The sequence below is a fragment of the Gekko japonicus genome, unplaced genomic scaffold (assembly GCF_001447785.1).
Source record: "Gekko japonicus isolate JY-2015 unplaced genomic scaffold, Gekko_japonicus_V1.1 scaffold555, whole genome shotgun sequence".
Lineage (NCBI taxonomy): Eukaryota > Metazoa > Chordata > Lepidosauria > Squamata > Gekkonidae > Gekko > Gekko japonicus.
In genome coordinates this window covers 346,351-373,764 of record NW_015161420.1, presented here as the reverse complement: position 1 = coordinate 373,764, position 27,414 = coordinate 346,351, and the positions used below count along the sequence as shown (strand labels likewise).

Below are 27,414 nucleotides of genomic sequence, written 5' to 3'. Positions count from 1 at the left end.
GGGGGGATGAAGGCTGGAGGAGGGAAGGGAGTTCATGCCATAAGGTCCACCTTCCAAAGCACCTAATTTCTCCAAAGGGCGTGATCACTGTAGATCAGGTGTAATTCTGGGAGATCTACAGGCCCTGCCTGGGTTGGCAACCCTAGTCCAAGATAAGGCAAGGAATAAATATTTAAATAATATTTTAAAGTATTTTATATTTTTATATTAAAATATTTTATTTTAAATTTTAAATATTTGAAATAAAATCAATCAATCCAATCCCCAGGAATCTAAAAAGAAGACAGGGAGTGGCCAATAGTTTTGTATGTCCCCTACCCCATAGCAGAAGCGAGTAAATGCTAAAATAGATGTCTTACTTGTACTTTATCTGAAGAATCCAACAATCCAAGGTCTAGGATGCTATCAGCTCCATTTTCCCTTAGAAGATAAAAGCAAAATATCTGTGAGAGAGCCACATGTAGCCAGAGGTTTCAATTTCATTATCAAAAGGATAACTTCGGTTAAAAAACCAACAACCCTCATTCAACCTCGAATACTCCCAATTCTTGCCAATTATTTCAGTTGTACAGGAGAAATATATACTAAGCCTACCTACAGTTTAACAGTATCCAACACCTGAAGCTACAGAATTTGGAAGTCCAAAATAAAGATAAAATTCAAGCTTAAAACTTCACAATCCTTTCAACTCATCAACGTTCAAAAATCAGATGCTTTATCATTTAAGATTCCCAATATCTGCAAATGACTTTAGTTTCACATGACTACCAGGATTTTTTAATCAAATATCCAACTTCATTAACTGTCATCTTCTTGTTAACTCCTAAACTTTTCTCAGTTCTCATATATCTTACTGAACTCCTGCCACATATGAACAATTTCTTTTGGGATGTTAATGACAGTCCTGAACCCGATTCATTATGTACCCCAGAACTGTACTAAGTCTTGATTCTATGAAGTGCAATTTCTTATCATTTTTCCTAAAAAACATACAGACCACCACATTATAATAGCAGCAATGTTTACAAGCGTCCTTACAACACATGCCTGTTGTTCAAGATTCTCTGAATATTCACAAAAATATTTCTGCCATGGGAAAACTAAGGTTTAAAAAAACAAGCTTCCCCCTAAAACTCAGGAGTTCTGTGACAGCGCTGTGATGTGCACAAGACCTGATCCTTGTCTTCCATCAGGAGTTCAAAACCCAAAGTGCCTCTTTAAGCCTCCCTGGACACTGTGGAATCTGCTCTAATGTAAAATATACCTTCCATGTGCAATAATAAGCTCCATGGCCTCATCCACTCTTCCTCGAAGGGAATCTTCACTGGCTAGCAAGAGAAGCAGCTGAGCAGGAGACAATTCTAACAGCATACCTGTGATCTTGCTTGCAAATGCCTGAACACAAAGAAATTAATATCTTTATTTTCAGCTTCTATATGCATTTGGTAACTATGGGCTGGATACAATGGTTGGCTCCCTTCCTATAACGGAAGGAGTCCATCCTCCAACAAAAGGAAGTCATTAGTTCCAGTCCATAGCATTTAAGAAACCATATCATTGATCGACAGGCTGGTCATACACTCAGACATTCTGTGCTCACGGTTTTCACAACTCACTTAAATGAAGAAGCCAGCATCATGCATAGATCCTTTTACATGCATGGAGCTTTCTTGCCCAATGGAATCAACTGGGAAACCCTTGGCATAGACAACTTTTGAGTCCTCAGAGTTCTATGCCTGCAATAGATTGTGAGGCAGAAGCCTTCATCTCACAGTATAGTAAAACCTTTGTTATGCAGCACTTTTGAGGAATGGGGGTTGCGGGTTAATCAACTGTGTTGGATACTGAGATTTTGCTCTGTCCTGCCCAGAGGAACAAGCTTGACAGCTGAGGGGGGAAATGGCACCCAAGTATTATGTCAACTGGCAGTGCCAGCTGTCAGAAGCTCAGCAACGGTCTGGGGCGTCAAGCTGCCCAACTGGAGATGCAGGAGTAGGGCACGTCCCACATGTGCTCAAAGATGCAGGGGTAGGCTGGCTGAGGGGAAGTACCTGCAATCTGAGCAATGCTAGTTAACTGAGCATTCTGGGTAATTAAGTGCCAGATAATAAAGGTTTACTGTATATCAATTCAAAAATATTTTATGTATTAGTCACACAGCTGTAGACAAAAGGACAAGAACTTGTGCAAATGTACCAAGCGATTTATGACTTAACACAGCACCTACAATAAATTCTGAGGAAGAAACAAAAACAATTTACTCTACAGCAGAAAGGTGGGGAGGTTAGCCTTACAGGTTGCATTGCTTGTACACGGGGATAAAGTCTTTCACCCAGAGCCTGTCGATGTGCTGGAAGAGGATCGGGGTCATCACTAGGATTCCCTTCTGACGCAGGTCGGAACGGTCTGGTGTCAATGGAAAGTTGTCTTCTAAAGTCCCTTAAAAAACAACATTTCATCAGAAATCATCTGGGGTCCATGTACTCCTTGACCAACATGTTACGGAATAACAGGAACATCCTTTCACATCTGGATCCCACAATAATGGTATCACTGGCTTCCTAGCTATCACTTTCTGATCTTGCTCTGTGAACCCTGGTCTACACATACAAGGTGGATCTGGTAGATCCATTCTGATAACTGAGGCATGTTCCTCTGGTGCAAAGAACATTCTCCTGATATAAGAAGCTCTATTGCTCAAGAGAAAGCACCACTGTAAGTGAAATGGATCCACTAGATCCAGCCCTATGCTGGTGGCAATGGAAATGAGATCAGAGCTGTTAATGCCTACACCTGCTGTTCCTATAGTGAATTGTTTTTCACTGTTTGTACTGTAAACCATCTTGGGAATCACTGACTAGAACAACAGGATATAAATGTATTAAGTAAATAAATAGAACAAGATCTTATACTTCTGCAATTGTGAAAAGCAAATATTACACAGTTGTCAAGAAATCTGAACAGCAGCTATTGGGGTCAGGTGAAAAAAGATCAGCAGCCTCTTACTTAATAAGAGAAATAACCAATAATAACTAGTGGTTCACTATTTCAGACATTCTTCTGACATTAATTATTTTTAAAAACATTACTTACCTATCCCTGTCTCGTCGAGAGCCAGTTCGCAAGCCACTACTATTTCTCCTCATTTCTCTTTCACGCTCCCTTTCCCGATCTCTTTCCCCTCTATTCCGTAACCTCTGCATGAGACCTGATGGGGACAGCAAAGTTTAGTTCTTGTAAACCTGCATTTCCCAACAATATTTATATATAAATATTATGAAGTCATCAACACTGCATTCAAATATATCTGATCTAGAGACTACATATGCTTTATTTGGAAATCTCTGTAGCCTCAACTACTGAAAAGTTCAGTAAGGGCTCAGAAAATTGTCAGCCCCTATAATCAGTCATAAAGAATCTCACAAGGATCCATACTGTTAATAGTACTATGTAATATTAAGTGCAGCCATAAGTATGATCTCGTATGTGGTTATTAGGTTGTCATCAAAATGCTTATGACTAGATCTACATTTCATTAACAAAGAATCTCAGAGCAATAATCTCTATGCAAAAATAGTGTCTGAAAGCAAAATGAGGAGATTCAAAAAAGTGAAATCTGAAACCAAGTATGACTGAAGTTATGCTTGCTGGGTATGCAATTGTTCTGGATATCTACCTTGTTAGGTGGGTTCATTCTGACTTTGTCTGATCAGGTTAAGATCCTGGGCCTTGGTTTATGTTTTGGGGGGAAAGATGGGAACAGAGACCAGAAATGCCCTTCTCCATATGCAGTCTTGTCCATACCTCCCTCCTTTCTAGATCTAACCTTGCCTTCTTCAATGCTTCACTTTGAGAACTGGGAAGTTTCAGCTAGAAAGTGCAAAATGGAGATGCCTGGCTGTAGCCTGCAGTGGCAGACATGAGACCATTCAATATGTTCTGAGTCTGCTGCACTAGCTGCTTCCAAGGTCCATTAAAAGTGCTGGTATCATCCTTTAAAGTCCCACATAACCTGGGACTCTTGTATCCAGAAGACTCCCTCTAACCATCTGAGCCCCCCTGCCAATTAAAGTTGCTAGCACTTTCAGCAGTACCATCTATTTGCCAGGTTAAACCAAAGAACTTGCACTCTCTACAGCAATTCCAGCTTCCTAGAATTCTCTTCCAGACAAAGTTCCAAATACCCAGTTCTCTTGTCAAATTCTCGTCAGAAGTGCAAGGTATTTCTGTTTAAACTAGATTTTAAGTGAACTGTTTTAGGCACCCTGCTGAGTTGTATTATTTTGAATGGAGTTTGTTGCAACTAATGTTTGGCTGGACAAGTTTGTTTTATTTGCATAGCAATGCAGAAGTCAGGATTTCTTTTTTAGGTGAAGAATTACATAACAGGGGTTAATTTATTTTTTACAAAACACACAGGAACCCTTTCTCGTCTCCTGCACACCTGTCTATCAATCTCTACAGGGCTGCCTGTCAGGCAGGACAGTTCAGTTAAAAAAAACACTCAACGTAGTACATAGAAATGGGTCTTTATTGGCCCTTCTCATTGAAAACAAAATCACCACACATCATTTGGTATGAAAATAACTGCTCAAAGTTCATGTTATATAAAGCATTCATTAAGACACTTACTTGTATGGGTTCCCTTGTTGGCATTTTGGATACAATCTAGATTTGGCAGCTTCTCATTTGACAAAAAAGCTTGTGCAATAGCAGTATAAAAGCTTCGTGCTACACCACTGCCTTCACCTGGTTCATCCTTAAATGTAACCTTCACCCTGTGGACTGCCATTGGAGTAGTAGCACATCTGCGACCAAAGTGATTGTTGAGCTGTCTCATTGTTTGCTGAATGAGAAGATCTCTATCTCGATCAACCTAGTAGACACATCAGAACAGGATTTTAAGCTCCTGCAGAAAACATCAGGCTAAACAGAAGTTATTCCCCACCCACTCAAGCCCAGCCTTAACTATGAAGCTACATGGGCACTCTGTTCTACCTAGGAACAGCAGAAGCCAAGTGTCAGCAAAACTGAACATTCGTGTAATGTCCAACATAACCACAATAACCAGTTGTACTAGAGCAAATACCACATCTTTTATAATCCCCCAAAATGCCATCTCTCCTCATTTAGGAAGAGGAGAATATGGATTGTGAGATACTCATGATGTTCTGGAGCTTAGAAAAGGACTTTTAATTACACCCCTCCCCAAAAAGAAACAAGAGATGTGAGAATGGTTTGTAACTGCCAAAACGGTGAACTATTAAAAGGAAGATATACATTAGCACATCTAAAGCTAGCTAGCACACCTCCCTCCTTAAAAAATCATAGATATCATCTGCCAGAGGTACTTCTACACAAAATTTAATTTGGACCATAAGAGCCACCAAGAGTCACATGGGTCACACTCGATACTTGAGTCAGGATTCACCATAATGCACACAGATGGAAACAACTCTAGTGGCGTATTTTTAGTAGCATGCTGAGGACAAACGGCAATCAAACACTTGACTTCCTGTGCTGCTTCAATGTATGCCCAAGTAAACTTTCTATGTGGTTTTAAGACTGGATCCTTGGTGGTACTTGCTCAGCCATCAGCTGTACAAGCTATGCACCAATCTCTTTCGATTTGTCAGACTACTATAAAACCAGAGTGCCCTTGAAAAGCATGAACACAATGGAGGTCCAGCAAGAAGAGAATTTCAATTGCCTGACAACTGAAAGCAGCGTATTACCACCTCCACCCGAGCTGGAAAAGGCAGACCGGCTTTAGCACTCGTGTGGAACTAGATTCCCTCAATCTAGCAGAGTCTATGGCACAAAAGAGTATGCTCAGGGTTCTCATGATTTAGTAACCTGTCACCTAACCTAGTACACAAAAGTGAGATTGCTAGACTACCAAATTACTGATACTTCAGTGTAATGTGAGCAATGGGATGTTTCAGTATAGTTCATCTTTAAATAAAGATAAAACAAAAAATTACCTCTAGTGTTAAGTCCCTAGATTGTTGGTTTCGAAGTTTTTCCATTTCTCTGCGGAATTTTGATTCCTTTACTTCAAAGCCACCTAATTCAGTCAAGATCTACAAAGAGAAGCTGTGTGTTAGTATCAGAAACACCCCATAAAACAAACAAGCAGTCTTCAGTTAAAAAAAAACATACCGATCCAGGTTCTGCTCCCACGTCTTCCATGAACACTCTCCCAAATAATTCTAAAGAAAGGCGCCAACGTCCAAGCAGCATATCGTGGGAAATGACCATGCCCATGAAACTACACTGTGGCCTGGAAAATAGACCAAATAAAGGGGGGGGGGGAGGCTGTTACATTAAAAGGTAATGGTTCCCATTTACGCAACACCTGCCATACAAAGAATTCTGTGTTTCTAGCAACAGTCAAATGACAGCCTCTCTGCTATCCTCAGTAACAACAAACCTAACTCAAGGACAAAAGCAATACTGAAATGAATTTGACTTATCTAGAGACATAAAGTCGTCTCACTAGAATAACATGGAAACTCTGGGGAAATGCTAAAGAAAGTTTTCTTTTTAGAATGAAGTGCTTTTAAAGCAAGGCTCTAAATACTGTTTTAGCTGTCTTTTATTCCCTTCAAATACTTTCTAATAACTGGATAATAACTACACAAAACAGCTAAAGTGTTAAGTAACTATAACTCCTATATACTGTAGATCGCTGGAACTTTCTTGACTCCTTCAAATTCTTCCATTTTCTGCAACACATGAAAGAAACTGGTCTACATAGGGAAGTATATACATCAAATCAAGAAACATGCAAACACGTATAAAAGAGTTGAGAGGCTTGCTTCAAGACATGCATGTCTTCAGTTTGCTGAAGCCTATGGAGAAACAAAAATGGAAGTTCTGAACCCAAATACTGAGTTGGATCCAACCCTGCACTGTGCGACCAAAAGAGCACTTCCGTTCATGCTAAAAAGAAGGCAATTTCTGCAGATTTCCCCTTAGCTCTAGAATTCCTTGAGCTACATCCCACTGTTCCTTACTTTCAATTGTTTCCCCCTACTTACACTATAGCCTAACTGTCCACACCAGAGTATATTATTCCCTTCACACCCCTCCTTCTTTAAATCTAATGACAGCCTTGATAAGTTTTTTACCCGTCATCTCATTATGTGCTATAAACGTTTTGTTATTTAAATTAACCATCAAATGGCCAAGTGCTAGCCATCTATATGGTATTTCCTTTTCTCTCGATGTCTTTGCAATTTCACGCAGTCTTTGTCTCGCAATCAGCACCTCTGGGATGACGTCAGCATACAAAAACACGCATGTGTCTTCAAGGGGTAAACCTTGTTTTTCTCGAGCTATTTTGAAAAGTTTGTTTCTGATTTGTAGCTCTTTGAATTCGACTGATGTCTTGTGGAACATCTGGGGGAGCTCCCTTTGAAATGTTAATTTGGAAAGCCGAGGTAATTATCTCTTCAGAGGTCTCTGTTCCTCCAACCTTCAGAGGTCTCTGTTCCTCCAACCGAAGCATCTGCAAAAACCATTTGTTTAAGTTCCTCTTTAACCTGTTACACAGAAGTTTGAGGAAACTCCACGTAGTTAAGCTTTCCTTTCCCTTAACCTGGTCTCCTGAAGGATAATTTTATTTTTAGCCCATTTTTCAAACTCTTGTATCGCCGACAAATCATCAGCTGCTTTTTTAGCGATTTAAAGTGCAGATTCAAGCTTTCTTCCCCGTCACTTTCACAGTTGAAGTAAGTTCGTCTAGTTTCTGATTTATTGGATCAATGACGAGCTTGAGCTGAGCAAATTCCTTTCTTAATTGTCCAACATCAGGAGACAAAGCTTTTATCTCACTCTTAATCTCCTCCTTTATTTCTGTTAATGTCTGTATAATTGAAGCCTGATTGTCTTGGTTTGAATCCCTCCTGCCGCCGTTTTTTCCTCTAGCAAGGAGAGCTCTCGCTCTGATTCTTCCGATTCAGTATTATCCTCCCCTTGGCAGTTTGAGAGGTGAGTTTTTAACTCTCTTTTTCCCTCGGGCTCTCCCCCTGCCTGGCATTGAAAGATTTTGTAAAGTTACCTTGTTTTTTAAAGAGTAAATGTTGTTTTTCCGTTGGGGGTAGCAGGAGAGTGTAAGAGCTGCAGCTGACCAGAAGGACAGCTGCCACGCTGCCCCCCCCAACTTTGTTGGTCATCCCACACTGTTCCTCAAGTTACCCTAACCTTAAGATAACAGCTTTGGGAGGCACACAGCTGAAGCTTCAAGAGGAGACAGACAAAGACACATTGCATGAATGAAATTCTGTTCTCCATTCTGTGGATCTAACGCCTTCGGAAACTAAAAGATCTCTATCAGTTTTCCTTTCCCTGATCAAATACCCAAGATAATAAAATATGCTGGAAAATCTTGTTGTTTGAATGATATGGTAGAGGTTTCAGCTAGATAAATCTGTACTGTTATTATGACAACTTTGCTGCATATCATCTCCAACACATGGTATCAAAGAATTCAGTGGGGTGGATTCAGCCCCAGTGGAAGAGTTCAGTGGGGTGGATCCAGTTCAAAGACTATGCCTTCAAGCTTTGCTGAACCAAGTGGCTGGGTCCCCCAAGAACTGGAAGCCGTCTGAGAAAAGGATCATTGCTTTCAGGGGCATATACTTGCCTTGCTGCCCTGGTAAACTGGTGTTGTGGGTTTCTGGATAATGAATCTTTCAAGGTAATTTTAAAAAATCCTTTTCTGTACTTCAATACTGATGATTCCTATTTTCAATTCCCCACCCCTGCTTTTTTCCCCTCTTCTTAGAACAATAAGACACGCTTATGAAATTGTTATGGAGCAGTGGCTCACTGTTCTGTCTCGAACGTAAGAGACTTCACTAATAATTACTTTCATATTTTATTTATTTCCATTTATCAAAATATAAGAAGCAGTATAATTTTGTGCTAACTTATCCATAACGCATATTATGTTCCTAAAGCAGTAAATTTAAATCTGATAAAACAGTTTGTTTTGCATATATTTTAACTTTTCTTCAAATAATTCCCCCACACGCATCTCCAATGGCTTCAGAATTGCTGGAAAATGCTGTATCTTTGCTCTTGCTAGATGCTCAATAGCAACAACAATAGTTCCAGTCAAAAATTAATTTCCTACAGTAAACCAGAACTAAGATGGAAACCTCCTATCTGCAATTTGTCCCTCTCATCTGCTGCTGGTACTCACCCCACAGAGTCAGCCACTGCAGACTGTTACTTTGAACTATAAGGAGCTGAGGGGGATGGACAGCAGAGTGTCTCCCACAGGAAGCAGGAGAGAAAATGAGCTGCGATTTCACAATACCTGAATGATGTCAAAGGGGGACCTTCACTTTCAGTCAGCCCAATCTCTGCCAGTAGACTGCTTTTCAGCTGTGCTGCAAGATCATGAGCCGAAGGACCGGGCTTTGAACCCTCAGATTCTTCTGATGGCACATTTTGCTGTTCTTCCTTCTTCTGTCGATTCTGCATGCTCATTACGTTTTTTAAATTGGCTGCATAAGACATTTTTGTTGGAAGAACCTAAGCGAAGAGGATATTAAACTGCTATGTAAATAAGGACTGCTACAGTCTAAACAACCCAGCCCTTAAAACCAGTTGAAGTAGAGTACTTTGAACCTCTTGATCCTACTGTTTTAGCAGAACTGAAGATCTTTTTTATGCATACATGTTTTCACTTAATATGATAAACTTCAGAAAACTATCCCAAACAAATAAACGCACTCTAACAAAGCGATTTGGAATCTAGCAGAAGAAGAATTCTGCAAGGACAAGCATTTACTCTATTTCTTAAATCTATTTTATTAGGAACTGAACTTTGAGTGCACGCCCATATAACCATGTCACTGTGAATGAAGGGAAATAGGTGAAAAATACCCAGTTGTAATGTAGAGAATGGATAGGAGCTCTGAAAAAACATTCTAACATTTTTGAACTATCACTATGCAGTTCCTATTTGAAGACAGACCAGGAAGGATATGAATGTATGCTTGCTTGCTCGTTCAGAGGCAGTAGCAGTTTGTGCTTGGGTAAAGTGATCTTTTTTTCTGGTTGCTGCAATGGCCTTTTCAGAGTCTGGGAGAAAATATCATAGTGATTTCCTTGTTCTTTCAGCCAGGGAGCATGCGTGTGCACACGCACACAGACATTTTGAAAGAACAGGAAGGACAAGCAACAGAGCGAAAGAAGGAGGGTTTACTGCAGTATGTCACAGTAAAATACATACCTCAAGACAGTTTCTGTCTACTGTTACTTCCATTAAACACTTTCCACTGTTGGCAGAAGATGAATACAGACCTTGACTTGGCCGACCAAACAGATCTTCTTTTCTAGCATTTGGCTGCAAAAAAAAATAAAAAATCATTCACGTTTCTTTCACCTGGCACTGCAGCAGATGCAAAATTCGCCATGCAAACTATAGAAAGATGTGTTCCTCTTCTCTTCAATATGCATTTCTCTTACACTTCCCTCCCTCCTGCCCATCCCAGTGGTTAAGGCACAAATCAGTACTAATTTTAACCAGGGTTTGACACTAGATTCAAAATCTTGATTAGCAACAAACCCTGACTTGAATAAACTTTAAGGGACATGGCAAGCATAACATCCCACAGTCTTCTCCCAAGTCCTTAACCATGATTAAAGAAGCAGGACGGTACATCATGACTTTTTTTTTTAATGTTACACATGTACTGGCCAATGGAAATCAGAGAATAGGCTTATAATTTGCTTTTTTAGTTATATGGAGTGTCACCTGTAAGAGATGTGGCTGATCTGCGAGAGGAATGGCCTCTGCAAGAGGAACTTCAAAAGGATTGGGTGGAATACAGCCAAGAAACGTCATGGAATCTGACCGTCGGAAGAACGGATGATTTTGGCCTGTTTCAGCTGGGAGGGAGTCATCGTCCTTGTCGTTAAGTGTAGCACCTGAAAAGGAGGAGTGTGCGGTGAGGGAAACCAAAGAATCATTCGGTTTTGGGGGAAAAATTATTACTGAATGTCAAAATACTGTAGATATACCCTAAGAAAATATTGTCCAATGTAACTGAGAAAGCCTACATTAACATCAGAAATAATGCTGTCCAAGTCATCTGTTACTTGGTAACTTCCTGATATTTGTTTAGATTTCAGTTTGTTCCTGTGACGTGATATGATAACAAGTACACCAACGTAGGTAAGATGTTCTAGAAGACAGTCAAAAACTTTTAAGTTCCACTATTACTACTTCAAGTAGGTGACACCTCAGCATGCAAACAAAGTGTCTATGCTTTTGTCACTCCACCTGCTGTTCACATTCGATATCCAAAAGAAGGGTAGTTTTCTAAATGCAAAACAAAGCTGACCTGCTTCTGTAACATTAACAGCAGCCGGAGGAATCAGCCACTGAAGCTTTTCACAGCATGGAGATAAGTATCACTTGCTGAAGTTTGTGGACCCTGCTGCTAAAGGCACAGACAGGCCTGGCAACCTTTAAAACAGGTACAACTGAACTCCACCAGCACTTGGGCTAGGTTCAGTTCTACTTTTGCAACTACGAGGCAAGACAACTTCTCACCACCACCACCAGAGTCCCCCCTCTATATACTGGGAACAGTGATCCACCTCACATGCTCGTTGGGAGGACAAACATAGTGCAAACTTAATGCTATGCAGACGTGCAGCCATATTTACAGACAAACCCCTCGTAATATTTTCCCAACACAATCATAGTTAGTTTTGCAGCTGCCACATCAACCTCTCCTTTTTCTCTAAGCCCTTTTTCTTTCTTCTATGTCATTCTTTTCCCCTTGTCACCATGTCTTCCCCATCTTTTTTTATTTTCTCCTTTCCCTTCTATTTCCTATATACAACAGTGGCACAGCCACAGAGTGGCTGGAAGTAGCTCCTTTCCCTCTGCAAAGGTGGAGGTAGTCTAAGGGAGCCTTCAGGCTAAGCAGAAGCCACATATCTCCCACTGCTATCATACATCCAGATAGAAGTAGGCTGAAGTTTTCAGAGGGCAAGGGGAAACACTTTGCCCAAGCTCAAAAACTTATGTAGTACTACCTTGCATAATCCAGGCCTAGAGTCTAGTGCTAATCCTTGAATTGGCACCTAGGATTTTGTTTATCACTGCGATAGTGCCTGGTTTATCTAAGAAGTCTATGAATTTTTAAAATCCCAAGATACAAGTGATACAAACTAACTTTGATTTGTGTCATCATCATTTTCATGTTCTGAATCTTCATTGTCAAGACCAAGTTCCAAGAGCTCCCGAGTCCTTGAAAAGTAAGTGTCAGATCATTTTAGACAAACAGCAATTTCAGTCAACACTGGCTCATTTCTTCATTTAACACAAAAGGGTCAAATGCCTAACTGTACAAGCTACAGTCATAAAATATTCAGCATGTATATAATTTTAAACATATAGTGTTAAAGTGGGTTTCAGAATAAATTTTTAAAGACATTCTGTGAACTGCACAAAGAATAAAATAAATACCAGCAGCAAAATAAGAATATTTTCACTAGCTTCTGGAAAGGAAGCAAGAAATAAGGCTCATGAGCTTTCTAAGGGAAAATGTTTCATTGTACTGAGACATGTCAGAAAATGCTGTCCTTATAAATAAAAGGATGAACTTGGAGCATCATTAGTTCATCTGGAAGTCAGGCAGGGAGAAAAAAGCCATATAGATGAACTTATTCTTCAAATTATTCTCCAAAAACAATTTTGATTCAGACCATCTAAAATTAAAACTAGCACCATGAATTGGGCTTGAACAGAAATGGATAGTCAACAAAGTTGTTCTGAAACGGGTAATGTGCTTTCACGACAGTTCACTCCTATCAACAATTGAGCAGATTCATTCCGTAATAGCTGACTTTTCAGGCAGTCTTCTAGGACCGCCTCACAAAGGGCAAATTGCAGAAATCTAATCTGGAAATTATTCTGGCATGGATTGTCATCCATCTTCCAGCTCCCATCTTTAAAGCAATGGTGAACCAACCAAAAAGACTCGTAAAAGCCACTCTGGATTACAGTAATGGAATACAGACACTCTCCTGGGTATGAATCTGCACTTTTATGCAGTCCAGCACAGGCATTTCCCAATGCCACCATCAGCTCTCCCTCATCCAGATTAAGATTAAATTTGTTCACCCTCACCCAGGAGCATCCTGTCCCTGTTTTAAAATCAGAGCTTCTACGTGCCCCAAAGCACCTTGGGAAAACTAATAAAACAACAGCCCCACTAGTACTCAGCCTCAGATATATTTTTAACATATTCCTGTATAATTCTAAAGGCACAAAACATAACCATGGACAAAATAACTTGCCTATCACTGCCAGCCAAAAGAGACAACAGATGGAAGTCATGTGAACAACAAGAAAACATGCTCAATAAAGGCAAAATATATTTAGCTCTTATCGATGAATACAAGTCACAACTAAATACAAAGTGGGGTAAAGTTTAAATTACAACTCTACAACAAGGGCAGAATCTCTGTGGATGCTAATACCTTTGCAGCGATCTGACAGTTCTGCAAGTGGTAAAGAATTTACTCTAGCCAACAAAAAAGTTGATAAAAAACGGATTGTTAGAAAAGAAAAATACTTCAGCAAAACAGGAAAAAGAGGGGCTGAAAAGGCCCCCCCACCAAGGGGGGCCCAACATCTCTCCCAGGAGTATTACTGATAATTATTCAAGGAAGATGAATCTGATTAAAAACAGTTAGATTTAGTAATGATGCTGAGCTCCATAAGTCGGCTTCTAATGTCCTGGCCCCACTGGTGGACCTCCTGATGGCACTGCTATTTCTGGCCACTGTGTGATACAGAGTGTTGGACTGGATGGGCCTTTGGCCTGATCCAACATTGGCATCTCTTATGTTCTTATGCTCTTTAAAAAGTTGATAAAAATGGATTGTTAGAAAAGAAAAATACTTCAGCAAAACAGGAAAAAGAGGGGCTGAAAAAGCCCCCCCACAAAGGGGGGGGGCAACATCTCTCCCAGGAGTATCACTGATAATTATTCAAGGAAGATGAATCTGATTAAAAACAGTTAGATTTAGTAATGATGCTGAACCCCATAATTCCCACTGACTTCAACTCAACAGCTTTACGTAACTGTTAAAACTGAAATCCTGCAGAACAATTCCTACAGGAAGAAACAAGAATTTTCAAGTGCTACCATCCAGGAATGAAATAACCATTACAAAATAGCATTCCCCACCCCTTAAGAAATCCAGCAGGATGCCATTACCAGTGGTATCAAAGACTGCTGAGATCTATAAAAATCAACAGTCACAAGCACCACTCTTCTGAGCATAGGCTATCTACTAGGGCAGGCAAAGCCTCCAGAGGGGGACACTGCACTTTAAGTGCTGAGGACTATAAGTGTTTCCTGAAGACCTGTAAACTTGGATTCAAATTATTTTCTGGAATGCACAAAAAGCATCTTCATTCATTATCATTATGGTGAATATACTGGAGATGCCATTCTCATTGCCCATCCAACGTTTCAACAGCGCAGACTGCATTCTAGATTTCACTGCAATTTACCACAAATACATATCATCTGTAGACAACAATGTACATATGAGGGGAAAAACATTTACTAAAAACTTCTGATACATGAACACCATCATCTACCTAAAGCAAAGTTTCCGTTAACTAGTTTCTATACCTTTTCCGTTCCAGCTGAGGAGTATCTAATGTTGTTTGTTGGTTCATAGCCTTAATCCAATAAATGAGAGCTTGAAAAACATATGCTACATGTTTCAGTGAGCAAACATCCAATACTGGTAGAACATCAGAATGTTCATCGTTGTGGGAACGCATCAAAGAAAGAGCATAGTTTAGGAAGTCGCCCCTTGCGGACATCATTCCCTGACGAGCACTGAGCAGTGTGGCACGCCTGTAGATTAAAAAAAAACAACCCACAAGTGTTGGCAACACATATATCCTTGGCTCAACAGAAAAAGCTCTTCAGATCTGCATAGCATTAAGAGAAATAATGCACTTTAATATTACTTATTTGGAGAGCTAGCTAAATACTTTTTGGAGTATGGACCACAACAGTGTATTTTTTGCTTGCAATATTGCCTATCTAGTAACATCTGCTGTAACATACAATTGTTCAGAAATGTTCATACCTCCTGCCCTCCAAGGTTCTTAGACTGGCTTCCTCACGTGCTGTCATCCTCTCCCTCCTGGTTGAGTTTTGGGATGCGTGCAGTGGGTGGTTCGGGTGTCCTGGGTCTCCAGCGGAGGCAAGAGCAGACCCATAACGCAACTGAGCCTCAGTGGAGTCCATGATGCTCACCATCCAGTTCCACGTGGGGATAAGCTTCTCCTCAACATAATTCTAAATAAATTACGAGTAATAATAATGAATCAGCAAACAAGCCTACACGTAAGCAATCAAGGTGAATAACGTAATTCCATAAAGACACTAACAATTTATAATCCCTACAATTTTCCAGATTGCTGGAAGCACTTCAGAGCTACACCCCATCCAGTAGGCTACACAAATTCCCAAAAATACCCACTGTAATTCCACACTCTCTTACATTGTAACTCTGACTCACACACCACTCTTTCAACCAGGAAATGTGACATCAGCTTCCCATCTGCCTGCCTTAGCCTCCAGGGAAAGGCAGAGAGTACTCCCAACACATACATTCACCCATATCCTTCCCAGAACTCCTGGAAAACAGAGTTTCTCAAATGCTGTCTAAGGAGAAGAGCTCAGAGGAGTAAGAAATGCTGTCAGAGCAAACGGGTAGAATGAACAAAAGCAGTGAAGAATAAGCAGCAGAGTTTGAGGCAGAGAGAAGCAGTTACTTATTGCATTTAATTATTGCAAACAAAACAAGGCAGATTTTCCTGTTAAAAGGCCCTATTTAACACAGAGTCACCATTTACTCGTTTTTTGCATTATACCTGCAAATTTACTGCATCTTGATATGTCAGCTTGACTGCAGCTGGAATCTGCGAGTACACCAAGTGATTGTACTTGGGAATCAGGCCCATCAGATCAGATATCTGTCGGATCACAATGCTGTAAGCTCTTGCTAAACTGCTGGCCGACGTCAGATAACTACTAGCATTGCTCGCTTCAAGAGCCGCTGCAGCCGCTGCCGCACTGGTGCTGATGGTACCGCTCCGACGCAGGTTTGATGGATCAATGTAAATTAAGCCTTCTGAACTCGCTAAAGGCAAAAAAAAAAAAGACAACATTCAGGGGGTTAATGTTAGGTAAACAGAACTTAGATCTAATATTTACCCCAGAGCACAGCCAGCCAGACATGAGCCTTAAACAGCTGAAGAAACACACAGTTTGCATTCAAAAATGCAAATGAATTTCCTGCATGCTTCCCTTAGACCTAAATTTAAAAGATCACATTCAGGGGGACAGTGACTACAAAAATCCACCTGCTGGAGCAGAGGTACTGGATGGTGCAGTACTGGTCGTCCTCTGGTTCTGGGTGTTACGTACAGCCCACTGCATTGAACGGGGCGCCTGGGTGGCCCCGCTGGCATGGGAGCTGTTGGTTGTTCGCTCCAGAGGCTCATCTAGCATAAAGGTCTCTTGCTCTATGTCATCACTCTGGCTGCTGCTGCTGTCTGAATCGCTGGTGTCATTGGACTGAGAGTCATCTTCAGAAAAAAAGGCTGGAACGCTGCTGGCACCTGTAGACAAACATACACTGTAAGCAATGCTGCTGCTCACTTTCTTCCTCAAAGAATAAACCCATCACGAGGCAATTCACTCTTTAAGACCACGCAAGTCTCAATGGCCTATGTGGCTTATAAAACAGAGCGCATTCGCAGAGAGCAGCATGGGTCTCATTCTAATAAACAGGTAAAGGTAAAGGTTCCCTTGCTCGAAAGCCAGTCAAATCCGACTCTAGGGTTGCGGTGCTCATCTCCGTTTCAAAGCCGAAGAGCCAGCGCTGTCCGAAGACGTTTCCGTGGTCATGTGGCCGGCATGACTAAACACCAAGGCGCACGGAACGCTGTTACCTTCCCACCGAAGTGGTACCTATTTATCTACTTGCAATTTCTTGCTTTCGAACTGCTAGGTTGGCAGGAGCTGGAACTAGAGACGGGAGCTCACTCCGTCATGCGGCACCCGGGTCTCGAACTGCTGAACTACTGACCTTCCACAGCCTGCAGTTCAGCGTCTTAACCACTTGAGCCACCGCAGCTCCTAGTAAACAGGAGGAGCTACCAAACAAAAAGAAGTGGGTTTTTGGTATGGTGGGTTTTTAAAAGAAGTTTAATGCAGCTGTAGAGGGAAGACAGCAAGCTGAAGCTGTCTTTACTCAGTCAGCTCCCTATTATTTTGTTTCGGTCAAGTCCCTTCGAGTCCCCCTCAAAAGACTCAGGAAGCAGGAGGGCACCAGGAGACATGCAGATGACTGCCACGGGCTCAGCTGCTGATGCAGACCTTTGCCGCCCAGGCGCCAAGCCTTCTGAGACTGTTCTTAACTACACTTCAAAACAGCAGCATCAAAAATCCAGATGCCAGACTTAAGCCTAGGGCATTACCTGCTTCTGAGCCTGCCGTAGCTGCAGTGACCACACTTCTGCGCCCACTGGCATTGTCCTGGTTGCTGTGGTTGCTCTCGCTGTCACTCTCGGTTTCTGCTGCCGCCAGCAGGTCCAATTCCATGTCACTTCCTAATTAAGAGGAAGCACGTTCAGTTAATGAAAGGATGTTGACTGTGTTTATACCCCTGTCTCATGGAAAGTTCAGACTCGCTATAGAGCTACCTTCCATTTTAATCTGCCTTTTGGTAACTTCAAGCGCCGCTTGCACTAGCGTTGCTTCTCTGTGACAGCACTGCTTCCCATGCCTAGCAACATGGGGGGGAGGGGGGGTGTTAAAAGAAAGTACAGCCCTCGGTGTATGGGAAACGTCCCAACATTCGAAAAGGCTGAATTGCCCTACCATCTTCGTCGTGCTCATCGTGCTGCCCTTCTGCTTCAGCGTTCTCTTCTCCGTGTTCTTCTTGTTCATCGTGGTGGTCCTCTTCCCCAGCAACCCCCTCAACCACTTCAACCTGGAACAGAGAGAGGTTTTTAAATGCTAAGTAGTAGTTTTAGAATCACTGCAGACAATCCGTAAAAATTTTTTTGAAAAATTATATTTGGAACTTGTACTATTTTGTTCAAACAGCTTACAGTTAGGATTCTGATCCCAAAGGGGGGTGCTGACTCCACGTAGCAGAGCAAAGTCTGCAGCTGCCGCCTGGAAAAGCTCAGACCAGCACATTCGGCTGCTACAGGAGAATGCAATTTCAGTTCTGTCATTACAAAACGCTGCTACTGTATCTGAACAATTAGATTTGGGTCCAGTCCAGTCCCACCTTAGGCAGCAACACCATTTACAGGTGGTCTCTAAGGTGCTGCTGGACTGAACTCTGTCTGTTCTACCGCAGACCAAATGAAGGTTCATTTTCAACCCCACAGCCTGTCTGCATTTATTTGGCTAGAGCTGCAGCTTCAGAAGCCAACCTTGTACCAGGGCAATCCTGTCTCCTTCTGTATTGACATTTACTTATAACACAACGTCTCCCAATTGAAAATCAATTCTGGGAGCGGTGGTGCAGGGGATTTTTCCCTGCTTAACAATAACATCTGAACTGCCATGCTTTGGCAGTTCTAGCCCCGTGCTGGTGTGAGCAACCAAGCCTTGTCCTAGCGCATCGTCTACCCAGCGATTTGAAAGCTTCGGTGAGTAGATAAATTGGGGACCACCCGTAAGGGGGTGGGCACACCCCTCCCTTCGGGAAGGTGTTAGCTGCCGAGGCAACTTCTGAGGCGTGGCGACCAGAAAGACGAAAGAACTGTGTTGGCTTCCCTGCAGTGAAGCGAGTCGGCCAGGCAGTGGCAGTGTGTGGCTGCACGACATCAAGAAGCCAGACGTCATCAGCCAGCCGACAAGATGCCGTAGGAACACGACTGACCCAGCGCGCAGATGAAGCCCGGCTAGCTGCAATGTGTGTGTAATTAATGCTGGATGTTTGTCTTCCCTATCCCCATAAATATTGTTAGTCCAACTGTCTCAAGAGTAACTGTAAATCGCTCTGAGCCCGCAGGTATGTGGGAAAGAGCGATCAATAAAATCGAAAGCATTATTAAGCATTATAAACCCTACCTCTTCCACATCGGCTGACACAATGTCATCTTGTTCTTCATCTCTCCCACGAACTGGCTGAGACTGACTGATCCGTCTTTGCTGCGGATTTCTAATAATATAGGAAGACTGAGACTGACTGGAACTACAAGAGAAAAGAAAGGGCTTTTTAAAAAACACTAACATTAACACACTACATATTTGTTCTCTTCACACAAGATGGCTGGCTGACTCAACCTGACAGACAGAAGACTGCTCCACTGAATAAATAGCTTCTCCAAACGTACTATAATATTAGATTAAAACAGTTATGTTTTATAGAGCTCAGATTATCTCCATTTCTTCCCATTCTGAAACTAGCAGAACTAGAGGCCTTCTCATATTGTTTGAGTCCAACTTCCGTCACACTTCCATCAGTGTCGTGAGTATAGTGCTTAGAGAGCTGGAGACAAGAATCTGGGAAATCAGGGTCCAAATCCCTACTAAATCACCATGTTCATTGGGGGGCCTTGGGCCAGTCCCTCTTCTGGGCCACCTCACATGGCTTTTGTTAGGAGAAAGTGGGAGAGGAGAACGCGCTCCAAAAAGAGATGTGTGCATGCTGCCTTCTTGGCGTGTCAATCAGCCTTAGTGAGGCTGAGTTCACTGGCACCTGCCCACAGGGAGGATCTTTCCAGCCACCTCACCCAGGATGGTGGGTCTCTCCTCCAACCGAGGCAAGATTAGCCCTCTACCTCCACACCTTCCAGATTAAACCAACGACCTTCCTTTCCTGGAAGGCTGAACCAGACAGATACTGGGACAGCACTTATTGAGGTTCATTCCCCAGTGCTTTTTAGATGGTTTCACGTTATTCTGTATTCATTTCACAATGTAATTGTGGGTGTTTCACCTTGTTGTGAACTGCCTTGGGGAGCTGTGAGCCAAAAGGCAGTCTACAAATCATCTGAACAGAACAAAACGGGGGGGGGGACCCCCACAGTATTGTGTCCTGAGCTCCTTGGAGAATAAAAATGAGATACAATCTCTTTTGAGTACTTCTCTATGCGTAACACTGCCCCTTCTTTGGCCACTTCTTTTTCTAGCTATCACTGATCTATGTATCTATCTGCCACAAGGTGAAAACAGTATCCTTCAAAAGTGATGATAAAAGCTTTGGGGAAAAACGCAGTCGTAAAAATGACCCTTACTTGCTGGACTGGTCAGACGATGGCCGTGGAGGCAATGGTTCCACCGAGAACAGTTCTTCACTGCCTTGCATGGCATCTATGCTAGTGCTTGCCAATGTAAAAGGTGCTGTAGGTCGTGCAATACCCATTCTGACCGGAATTATGAGGGACTCTGCTACATTACACAATTCCTCCACAGCGTAAGGTAGCAAAGCCTGGAACACACGCTTACATTTCCCAATTGGCTGTGGAATGAAGTTGCTGGAATAGAGGCAGGGAAAGGAAACACGTGGGTGAACAGGCAACCTATTCAAAAAGGTTCAGAAAATACACAAGTCAGGACAACCCTTTCCATTACATCGTGCTTTCACAGAACCGCAGCTATTTTCTCTGGAAGCAATCACAAGAATGCATCGTTCATGCAAGGTGATGGAAGCCAATCTCTGGAAGACTCTTGTTTCCAGTAGGCATGTACCCCTTAATGTTCTCACCCCACCCCTACTCCATAAATCTCCAATCAGTTTAAAGGAAACTTACTTTTTCTTCTTTGAGGAAGCCATTTCCACACTAAGGATGACAAAAACTCTTGCCACAGACCGCAGAAACCTCATCGTAACAGAAATAGCCTCTTCTCTTCGACCTGGAGTATATTTGTTCTGCAATTCTTTTACAAGAGTTCCCAGCAAAGTATCTAAAAGCTGTAGAGACAATTTATCGCATCATTTATGCACTGATGAATAATTCTTTACTTGAAGTTGTTCACAGAAAGATAAAACAAACACCTGCCATAAAGCTAGTTTGCAAAGCAGCGTAAAGTATTCCTGACTACACAAATCACCACTGACTGAATTACTTCTTTGGCACTATATTAACACAAATGTGCATTACCAAAATGTCTGCTGTACATTTCACAATAAGGCAGTGTGTAAAACAGTCCAGCCGAATAGTACCGCTTTGCTGATTGAGATAGACTTGTTCTTCAGGCAAAAGATGTCCAATCCTACTGCTTGCACTAAGACTTGGAAAAAAGCAAAGGGAAAGAAGGAAGAAAAAATTTAATGTAAGCTATAAGATCTATGATAAAGTCATTTTCAGAAGTGTAACCGAAACAAGTTAGTGAATACACACGGGTCTTTATTCTCCTGCGAGCCAAACATGATCATAGATTTCAGTGCATTCCAATCTTGTAACACTCGTTCCAAGGCAAGCTGTGCAAACCGTGGAGGTTCCAAATCATGATCAGGCATATCTGAATCTAAAAGTGCAAGAAAGAAAGGCTATGTGTGAATGTTAGTTGCTACAGAGAGACTGGCTCTGTAAAAAAAAGTTCTGCAGCTCAGAAAATCTTGTAACTGATAAAAGTATCCCACCTTCAGGATTTGCAGTTTTACGATTACGATCTTCCCTAATTCTTGGTGGCCGATATTGGCAATGTTCTACCGTCTGCCGTGCAACTGTCTGCACTAAGAACAACAGAAGATGCTCTCCCCTGTAACACATGAACAAATATGAGACAGGAACTACATGGGCTCATCTGAGAAGGTTTATCATTTACACAGATACATATACACACACACACACACACACACACTTGCCTGCTATTTGGCATAGTGACAAGTGGTAGTGAGCAGTCGGAAGAGCAGATCAAGATGTGCAGATTTTTGTCCTGCAATTAATGTTTTGCATTTGCATTTCTCCCAGCAGTCACAGTATGCTGTTGGGGATGTGCGTTTAAGCCTGAAAAAAAGAGAGGATTAATCTATATAGCACAAGTTTCTTTGTCAATGTATAGCATAATGAATTCAGACACATGAATGCACTCACCGTAACTTTTAATAAGTTAAAGCTGAAGTCCAAGCCTCCCTGTTTAGGAAAATTACTATAAGATGGACACTAGCTTGGACAATGAGGCAGCAGCTTCTAAACCTGTCACCAGTCCTAATCATGTGGACTCTTTTCTAATTTTTTTAAAAGGTGCTCAGCTGCTTACACACAGACCCTTCCTTATACTGGGGAGATGGCATACAAGTTGGTTTATATCAGAAAATTGAAATCACCATCTCTCCATGCACTTAAAACTATTTAATCATACCAGGACTTTAGAGAAATCAAGTTCTACAGTATTTTGAAGCACAGTGAAATTGAACCACCAGTGAGGACACCAAAGTCAACCATTAGAAGTCTTGAATTTTAGAATTAAACATGCACATACGTACTTGCAATCGTGGCCTTTATGGCACACCCTGGCACACTCAGTGCAACAGCACAGAGATTCCAGTAAGCCACATGTTCGGCATTCAAATATGTCCTGAGGAGACAGAAGTTCAACATTTTAGAAAAATCAAGTGTGCATAATTTTAAGATGTTTCACTTAAGATGTTTGGTATAGATCTAGCAGCTTCCTTTATTCACCTTTTTTTAGGCTGAACACTTATACTAAAACCACCAGAAGCAAGCAAATGGAAAAGCTTTGAGACCACATGCACAGCTTTGAGAACACATGCACAGCTTTGAGAACACATGCACGGGATTATCTCATTTATAGCAGGAAGTGCATTAAAGATTCAGGACTTCTGAGTATTACTGAAGATAAATCCCAACCCTTACCTAGTTATGTTAAAGTGTGGTGCTAATTTCACACCAACATACACTAAGAGTTCCAAAAGGATATTGGCTCTACTGTTGGCAACGACAATAAGAACAGATTCACACGAAGAGCTATAACCCTTATAATGTATTGAAAACTGAAGCCCTTGCATTTTTAAGAACTCCTTATGCATCTCAATGTTCACACATTACTTGGTAAAATGCTACTTGATGTAATCTTTTAGCACTCGGTCTAACAGCCTTAAAATAGCTTCATAGATTCTATTTGTATTTATATTAAAATTAGATAAACATATGGAGCAGAGGTCCATCAGTGGCAGTTAGCGACAGCATATAGTTGGATCACTATGTCTGGGCCTGTGATGCTCTGTATTCTTGGTGCTTGGGGGGAAACAGTGGGAGGGCTTCTGGAGTTCTGGCCCTGCTGGTGGACCTCCAGATAGCACCTGGGCTTTGGCCACTGTGTGATACAGGGTGTTGGACTGGATAGGCCGTTGGCCTGATCCAGCACAGCTTCTCTTATATTCATAAAATTCTTCTACCTCAATCTTTCTCCTGCAAAGCAGGACCCAAGGCAGCTTACAACAAGTCAGTAAATATTTCCAATATAACACGTTTTAGGCAGGAAAAGTCTCCTTTCCTCAAACACATATGGCCTAACAGGGCCAACTAAATAGATAAAGAACTGTACAAATTTTTTTTTTGATAAAACTTACTGAAGGAGAGAATATTACAAACTCCATTTTAGTAATGGATGTTAGTGCTATTAAACTCAGTGGGGTTTACCTGCCATTATACATGCAAAAGGTTGGGTTGGTAATCTGTTAAAATGTTCCTCGGTACAAAGTGTTAACCTAAGGGTTATTAGATATTAATAGGCTACAAAAGCCTTGCCAGTAACAAACCAGCTGGTTTGATGTTGCGCAGGATACCAGCAGGCGAGTAGTAAACAAAAGGAGAGCCCGAACTTCAGGAAATACTAGACTTGGATTTTTAAGATCAATTGGTACTACATTAAACACAAACATCACCCTGACTTGGATGGCCCAGGCTAGCCTGATCTCATCAGATCTGGAAGCTAAGCCGGGTCCAGGGTCACTATAAAAAGGCAGGCAATGTCTCTTGCCTTGAAAACCCTTGGGGCTGCCATAATACTAACCAGGGATTGTCCCTGGTTAGGATTTGGATGGCAGACCACCAAGGAAGTCCAGGGTCACTATGAAAATGCAGGCAATGGCAAACGACTACTGAATGTCTCTTGCCTTGAAAATCCTAGGGGTCGCCATGGCCCTTTACATACAAATATAACTATTTTCTACATGCAATCCATTCTTTTTTTTAAAAAATAAAATTTTATTAAATTTTTACACAACATTAACAACACTTACAATTCTTACAAAATTTAACCTTTAGTCTTCAGGGTCACATGAAAAATTAACCAAGTAAATCACAACCATAGTATTTTATTGATCAGTATCTGATCAATGTCTTTGTATTTACGGGATCTTTGTATTTGTCTTTGTATTTACGGGGTAATACATTCTTTTGGTTTTGGTTTGATGAAATATAATCAAAATAGACAAACCATTTCCCTAAAAAATTATTCTTCTTAATCATACCTTGAGCCACTTTTAACTGAATCATGCAATCCATTCTTAAAGGATGCCTTGGTGATGAACAATTACTGCTTAGAAGTGATGACTCATTTACCTGATTTATGTGTTCTGCACCAGTCCATGTGAAGCTACAGGTATCATTGCAACATAGAACGTATAAAGGAGAGTCATCTGGGTTGGTGCCATTGGGACAAACCATTTCCATAAACACATCCTCCTCTTTTTCACTTGAAGTTGCCTCAGCTTTAAAAAGAAGAGAGGGGAAAGTAGGTGAAAAGAGTTCAGCAATGAAGTTGGTTTCAAAACAATTTGAAGAGCTTAAAATTTGAAATGCAGAAAACTTTCTGAAGACAAACATCAGATAAACAATGCACATTCTTCAAAATTATCACTCAAAGTATATGGTCACCTCGGCAAAACTCAACATTTTGTTGTACCAGTTTTATCTTGCACCAGTTATGCTACACTAAATTCTTCCTAGATAAAGAAAAGGAAGTATTTTACCTTTGCTTTACTGGCAGCAACTGTTATTCACAGAACCTACTCCCTAAAGCTGCCCCAAAATACTGTAAGGAGACAGGAACTAATCGTGATAGCTATTTAAAATACTCTTCAGGGCTTCTTTTGTAGAAAAAGCCCAGCAGGAACTCATTAGCATAATAGGCCACACCCAACAGCAGAAACTTGTTAGCATATTAGGCCACACCCCTGACAATGCATCTCATTAGCATGCTAGGCCACACCCCTGTGGTTTCCCTTGGCTTGCCCGGGCAAGCTGGCCCTTGGACTGGCTGGGGAAGGCATGGGGAGGCATTGAAATGCCTCCCCATTCTTCCAGGGGGAACCCTGGCCCGGCCACCTCGGAGTCGTCAGGGGGTCACTCTCCAGGCCTTCCCTCTGTAGCCACGCATGAAGAGGTTTTGGCTGTAGTGGGCGTGGCCAGCTCTGAAGCCAGCCGGAACTCCGTTCCTGTGCGTTCCTGCCCCAAAATAGCCCTGACTCTACTATATGAACATGCGGTGAGTACACCACTGTAGACAACTCTAAAAAAACAGAGATCCTTTAAAATTGAAAAGAGATAAACCAGACAAGTTAGGAATTGGCAGCAATGACAGTGTTGAGTTTCCTATTCATCCAGTATTTTATAACATTTACATGATTTAGGAGGAAGCAAGAACTGTTTGCAGGTACAGCAAACCCAAAGGAAACATTCGCATACCTTTAGCAACTTTTTGTGCAGTTTCCAATATGGTAATTGCAGCAGGATATGCTCTGCCACTAACAGCGGACATAAATGGAGTCATGCCTCTTGCATCCCTGGAAAAACAATCATTTATGCCCCTTGTCATTTTCGGTCAATGGAAAATAGCAAATTTATAAATTTAGCGAGCGTCAAAGTTAGAATTATTCCCGTCTTCAGTCTCAAAGCTAACAAAACTTTGATGTGCGAAAAAGAGAGGGAGACTATCAATGCAAATGAACCATTAAAATGAAAAGACAAAGTCAGTCAGCCCTTTACTTAGGAACTACATGCAAGTCTGCAGTGCTCTATGAAAACCATAGCATCTGCATGATACAACAATTATTGTTCCTCAATTATTATATATGGCAAAAGGTGCTGGTTATGACTTTTAAAGTTCTCCTTCAATATGCCAACTATGTCATCAGGCAGCCATCTGCCGGCTATCCCACCATTCAGGGTGGCTTGTCTGGAATACAGAGCCTAAAAAGGTTAGTGAAGAATAGAAGAGGGCCAACTCTAAAAATCTAATTATGAAACATACAAAAATATACATGTATTTATTAAACACAAATTAAAATAACAAATAAGGGCCCATTCATACCTCATGTACACATATAAAAATACAAAGGCTGATGAAATAGACCTAATGCGTTTCGGCCTTGACAGGCCTTCCTCAGAGGTCTAATGCAAATAGAACATATTGGCTAATGTGTAAAAATATATACAATCAAACATATAGAACATACAAAATAAAGACCAGAAAACAATTGTTCCAAAGTTTAACCACTGGGCAAAAATACAAATGAAACCTCCAGTGCAATCACATGTCCAGTAGTACTTCTCTCTGGTCAACTATATATTTCTCCTGAGATTGTATAGCCAAATGTTCCCAATAAAATATTCCTTAAGCATACACCAGAGCCTTTTCTGCTGTGGCACAAGCACTGTGGAACATGCTCTCCAAAGAGGTGAAGGGGACCCCCTCCTTGGACGTCTTCAGGAGGTACTCCAAGGCCTGCCACTTTGCCAGGGCGCCTAAGGGGCCGTGAATGGCCAGGCACCTTTTTAGGGGAGGGAAGGAGACAGATTGGAATGTCGTCGTTTTATTTTTTTGTTTTTAATTATTATTGTAAGCTGTCTTGAACCACAAGGAAAGGTGGGATATAAATGTTTCCAAAAATATATAAAATACATGAGAACACACATGAAGCTACCTTGTACCAAATCAGACCCTTGGTGTTGTCTACTCAGTCAGTGTTGTCTACTCAGACTGGCAGTGGCTCTCCAGGGTCTCAGGCAGATGCCTTTCACATCACCTACTCCCTGATCCTTTAACCTGGGACCTTCAGCATGCCAAGCAGATGCTTTGTCCTGCTGATGCATTACCTCCAGAGGATGTCTCATTTTAGGTTACATTATATGAAATCCGTAATTTGATTTATTTATTTATTTATTTATACATTCGACTTATATACCGCCCTGACCCCGAAGGGTCTCTGGGCGGTTCACATATACATTTCAAATGCTACTACCCTATCTAAGGCCACATAGTACAGGGATTTAGCGCCTCCTCATCCCAGTCTTTGAGATGACCAAGGGGAAAAGACATCTTACATCTGCTTCAGATAGGGAATGCA

At 41.5% G+C, this 27,414-nt stretch overlaps 1 protein-coding gene across 1 annotated transcript in view; it reads right to left on the bottom strand.

Moving 5' to 3' along the window:
• The window catches only part of UBR5 (ubiquitin protein ligase E3 component n-recognin 5), an 87,743-nt gene that overhangs the window by 6,162 nt on the left and 54,167 nt on the right, over window positions 1–27,414 (bottom strand). Inside the window, 28 exon segments of the mRNA XM_015428253.1 lie at window positions 360–420; window positions 1,265–1,395; window positions 2,295–2,439; window positions 3,094–3,208; window positions 4,633–4,876; window positions 5,985–6,083; window positions 6,163–6,283; window positions 9,329–9,546; window positions 10,250–10,363; window positions 10,775–10,947; window positions 12,207–12,280; window positions 14,682–14,912; window positions 15,151–15,362; window positions 15,941–16,209; window positions 16,433–16,690; window positions 17,552–17,683; window positions 17,955–18,066; window positions 19,164–19,287; window positions 20,333–20,572; window positions 20,849–21,009; window positions 21,200–21,329; window positions 21,440–21,566; window positions 21,682–21,800; window positions 21,907–21,927; window positions 21,929–22,048; window positions 22,528–22,619; window positions 24,629–24,777; window positions 25,754–25,851. Coding sequence (XP_015283739.1) covers window positions 360–420; window positions 1,265–1,395; window positions 2,295–2,439; window positions 3,094–3,208; window positions 4,633–4,876; window positions 5,985–6,083; window positions 6,163–6,283; window positions 9,329–9,546; window positions 10,250–10,363; window positions 10,775–10,947; window positions 12,207–12,280; window positions 14,682–14,912; window positions 15,151–15,362; window positions 15,941–16,209; window positions 16,433–16,690; window positions 17,552–17,683; window positions 17,955–18,066; window positions 19,164–19,287; window positions 20,333–20,572; window positions 20,849–21,009; window positions 21,200–21,329; window positions 21,440–21,566; window positions 21,682–21,800; window positions 21,907–21,927; window positions 21,929–22,048; window positions 22,528–22,619; window positions 24,629–24,777; window positions 25,754–25,851 — 4,090 coding nt within the window.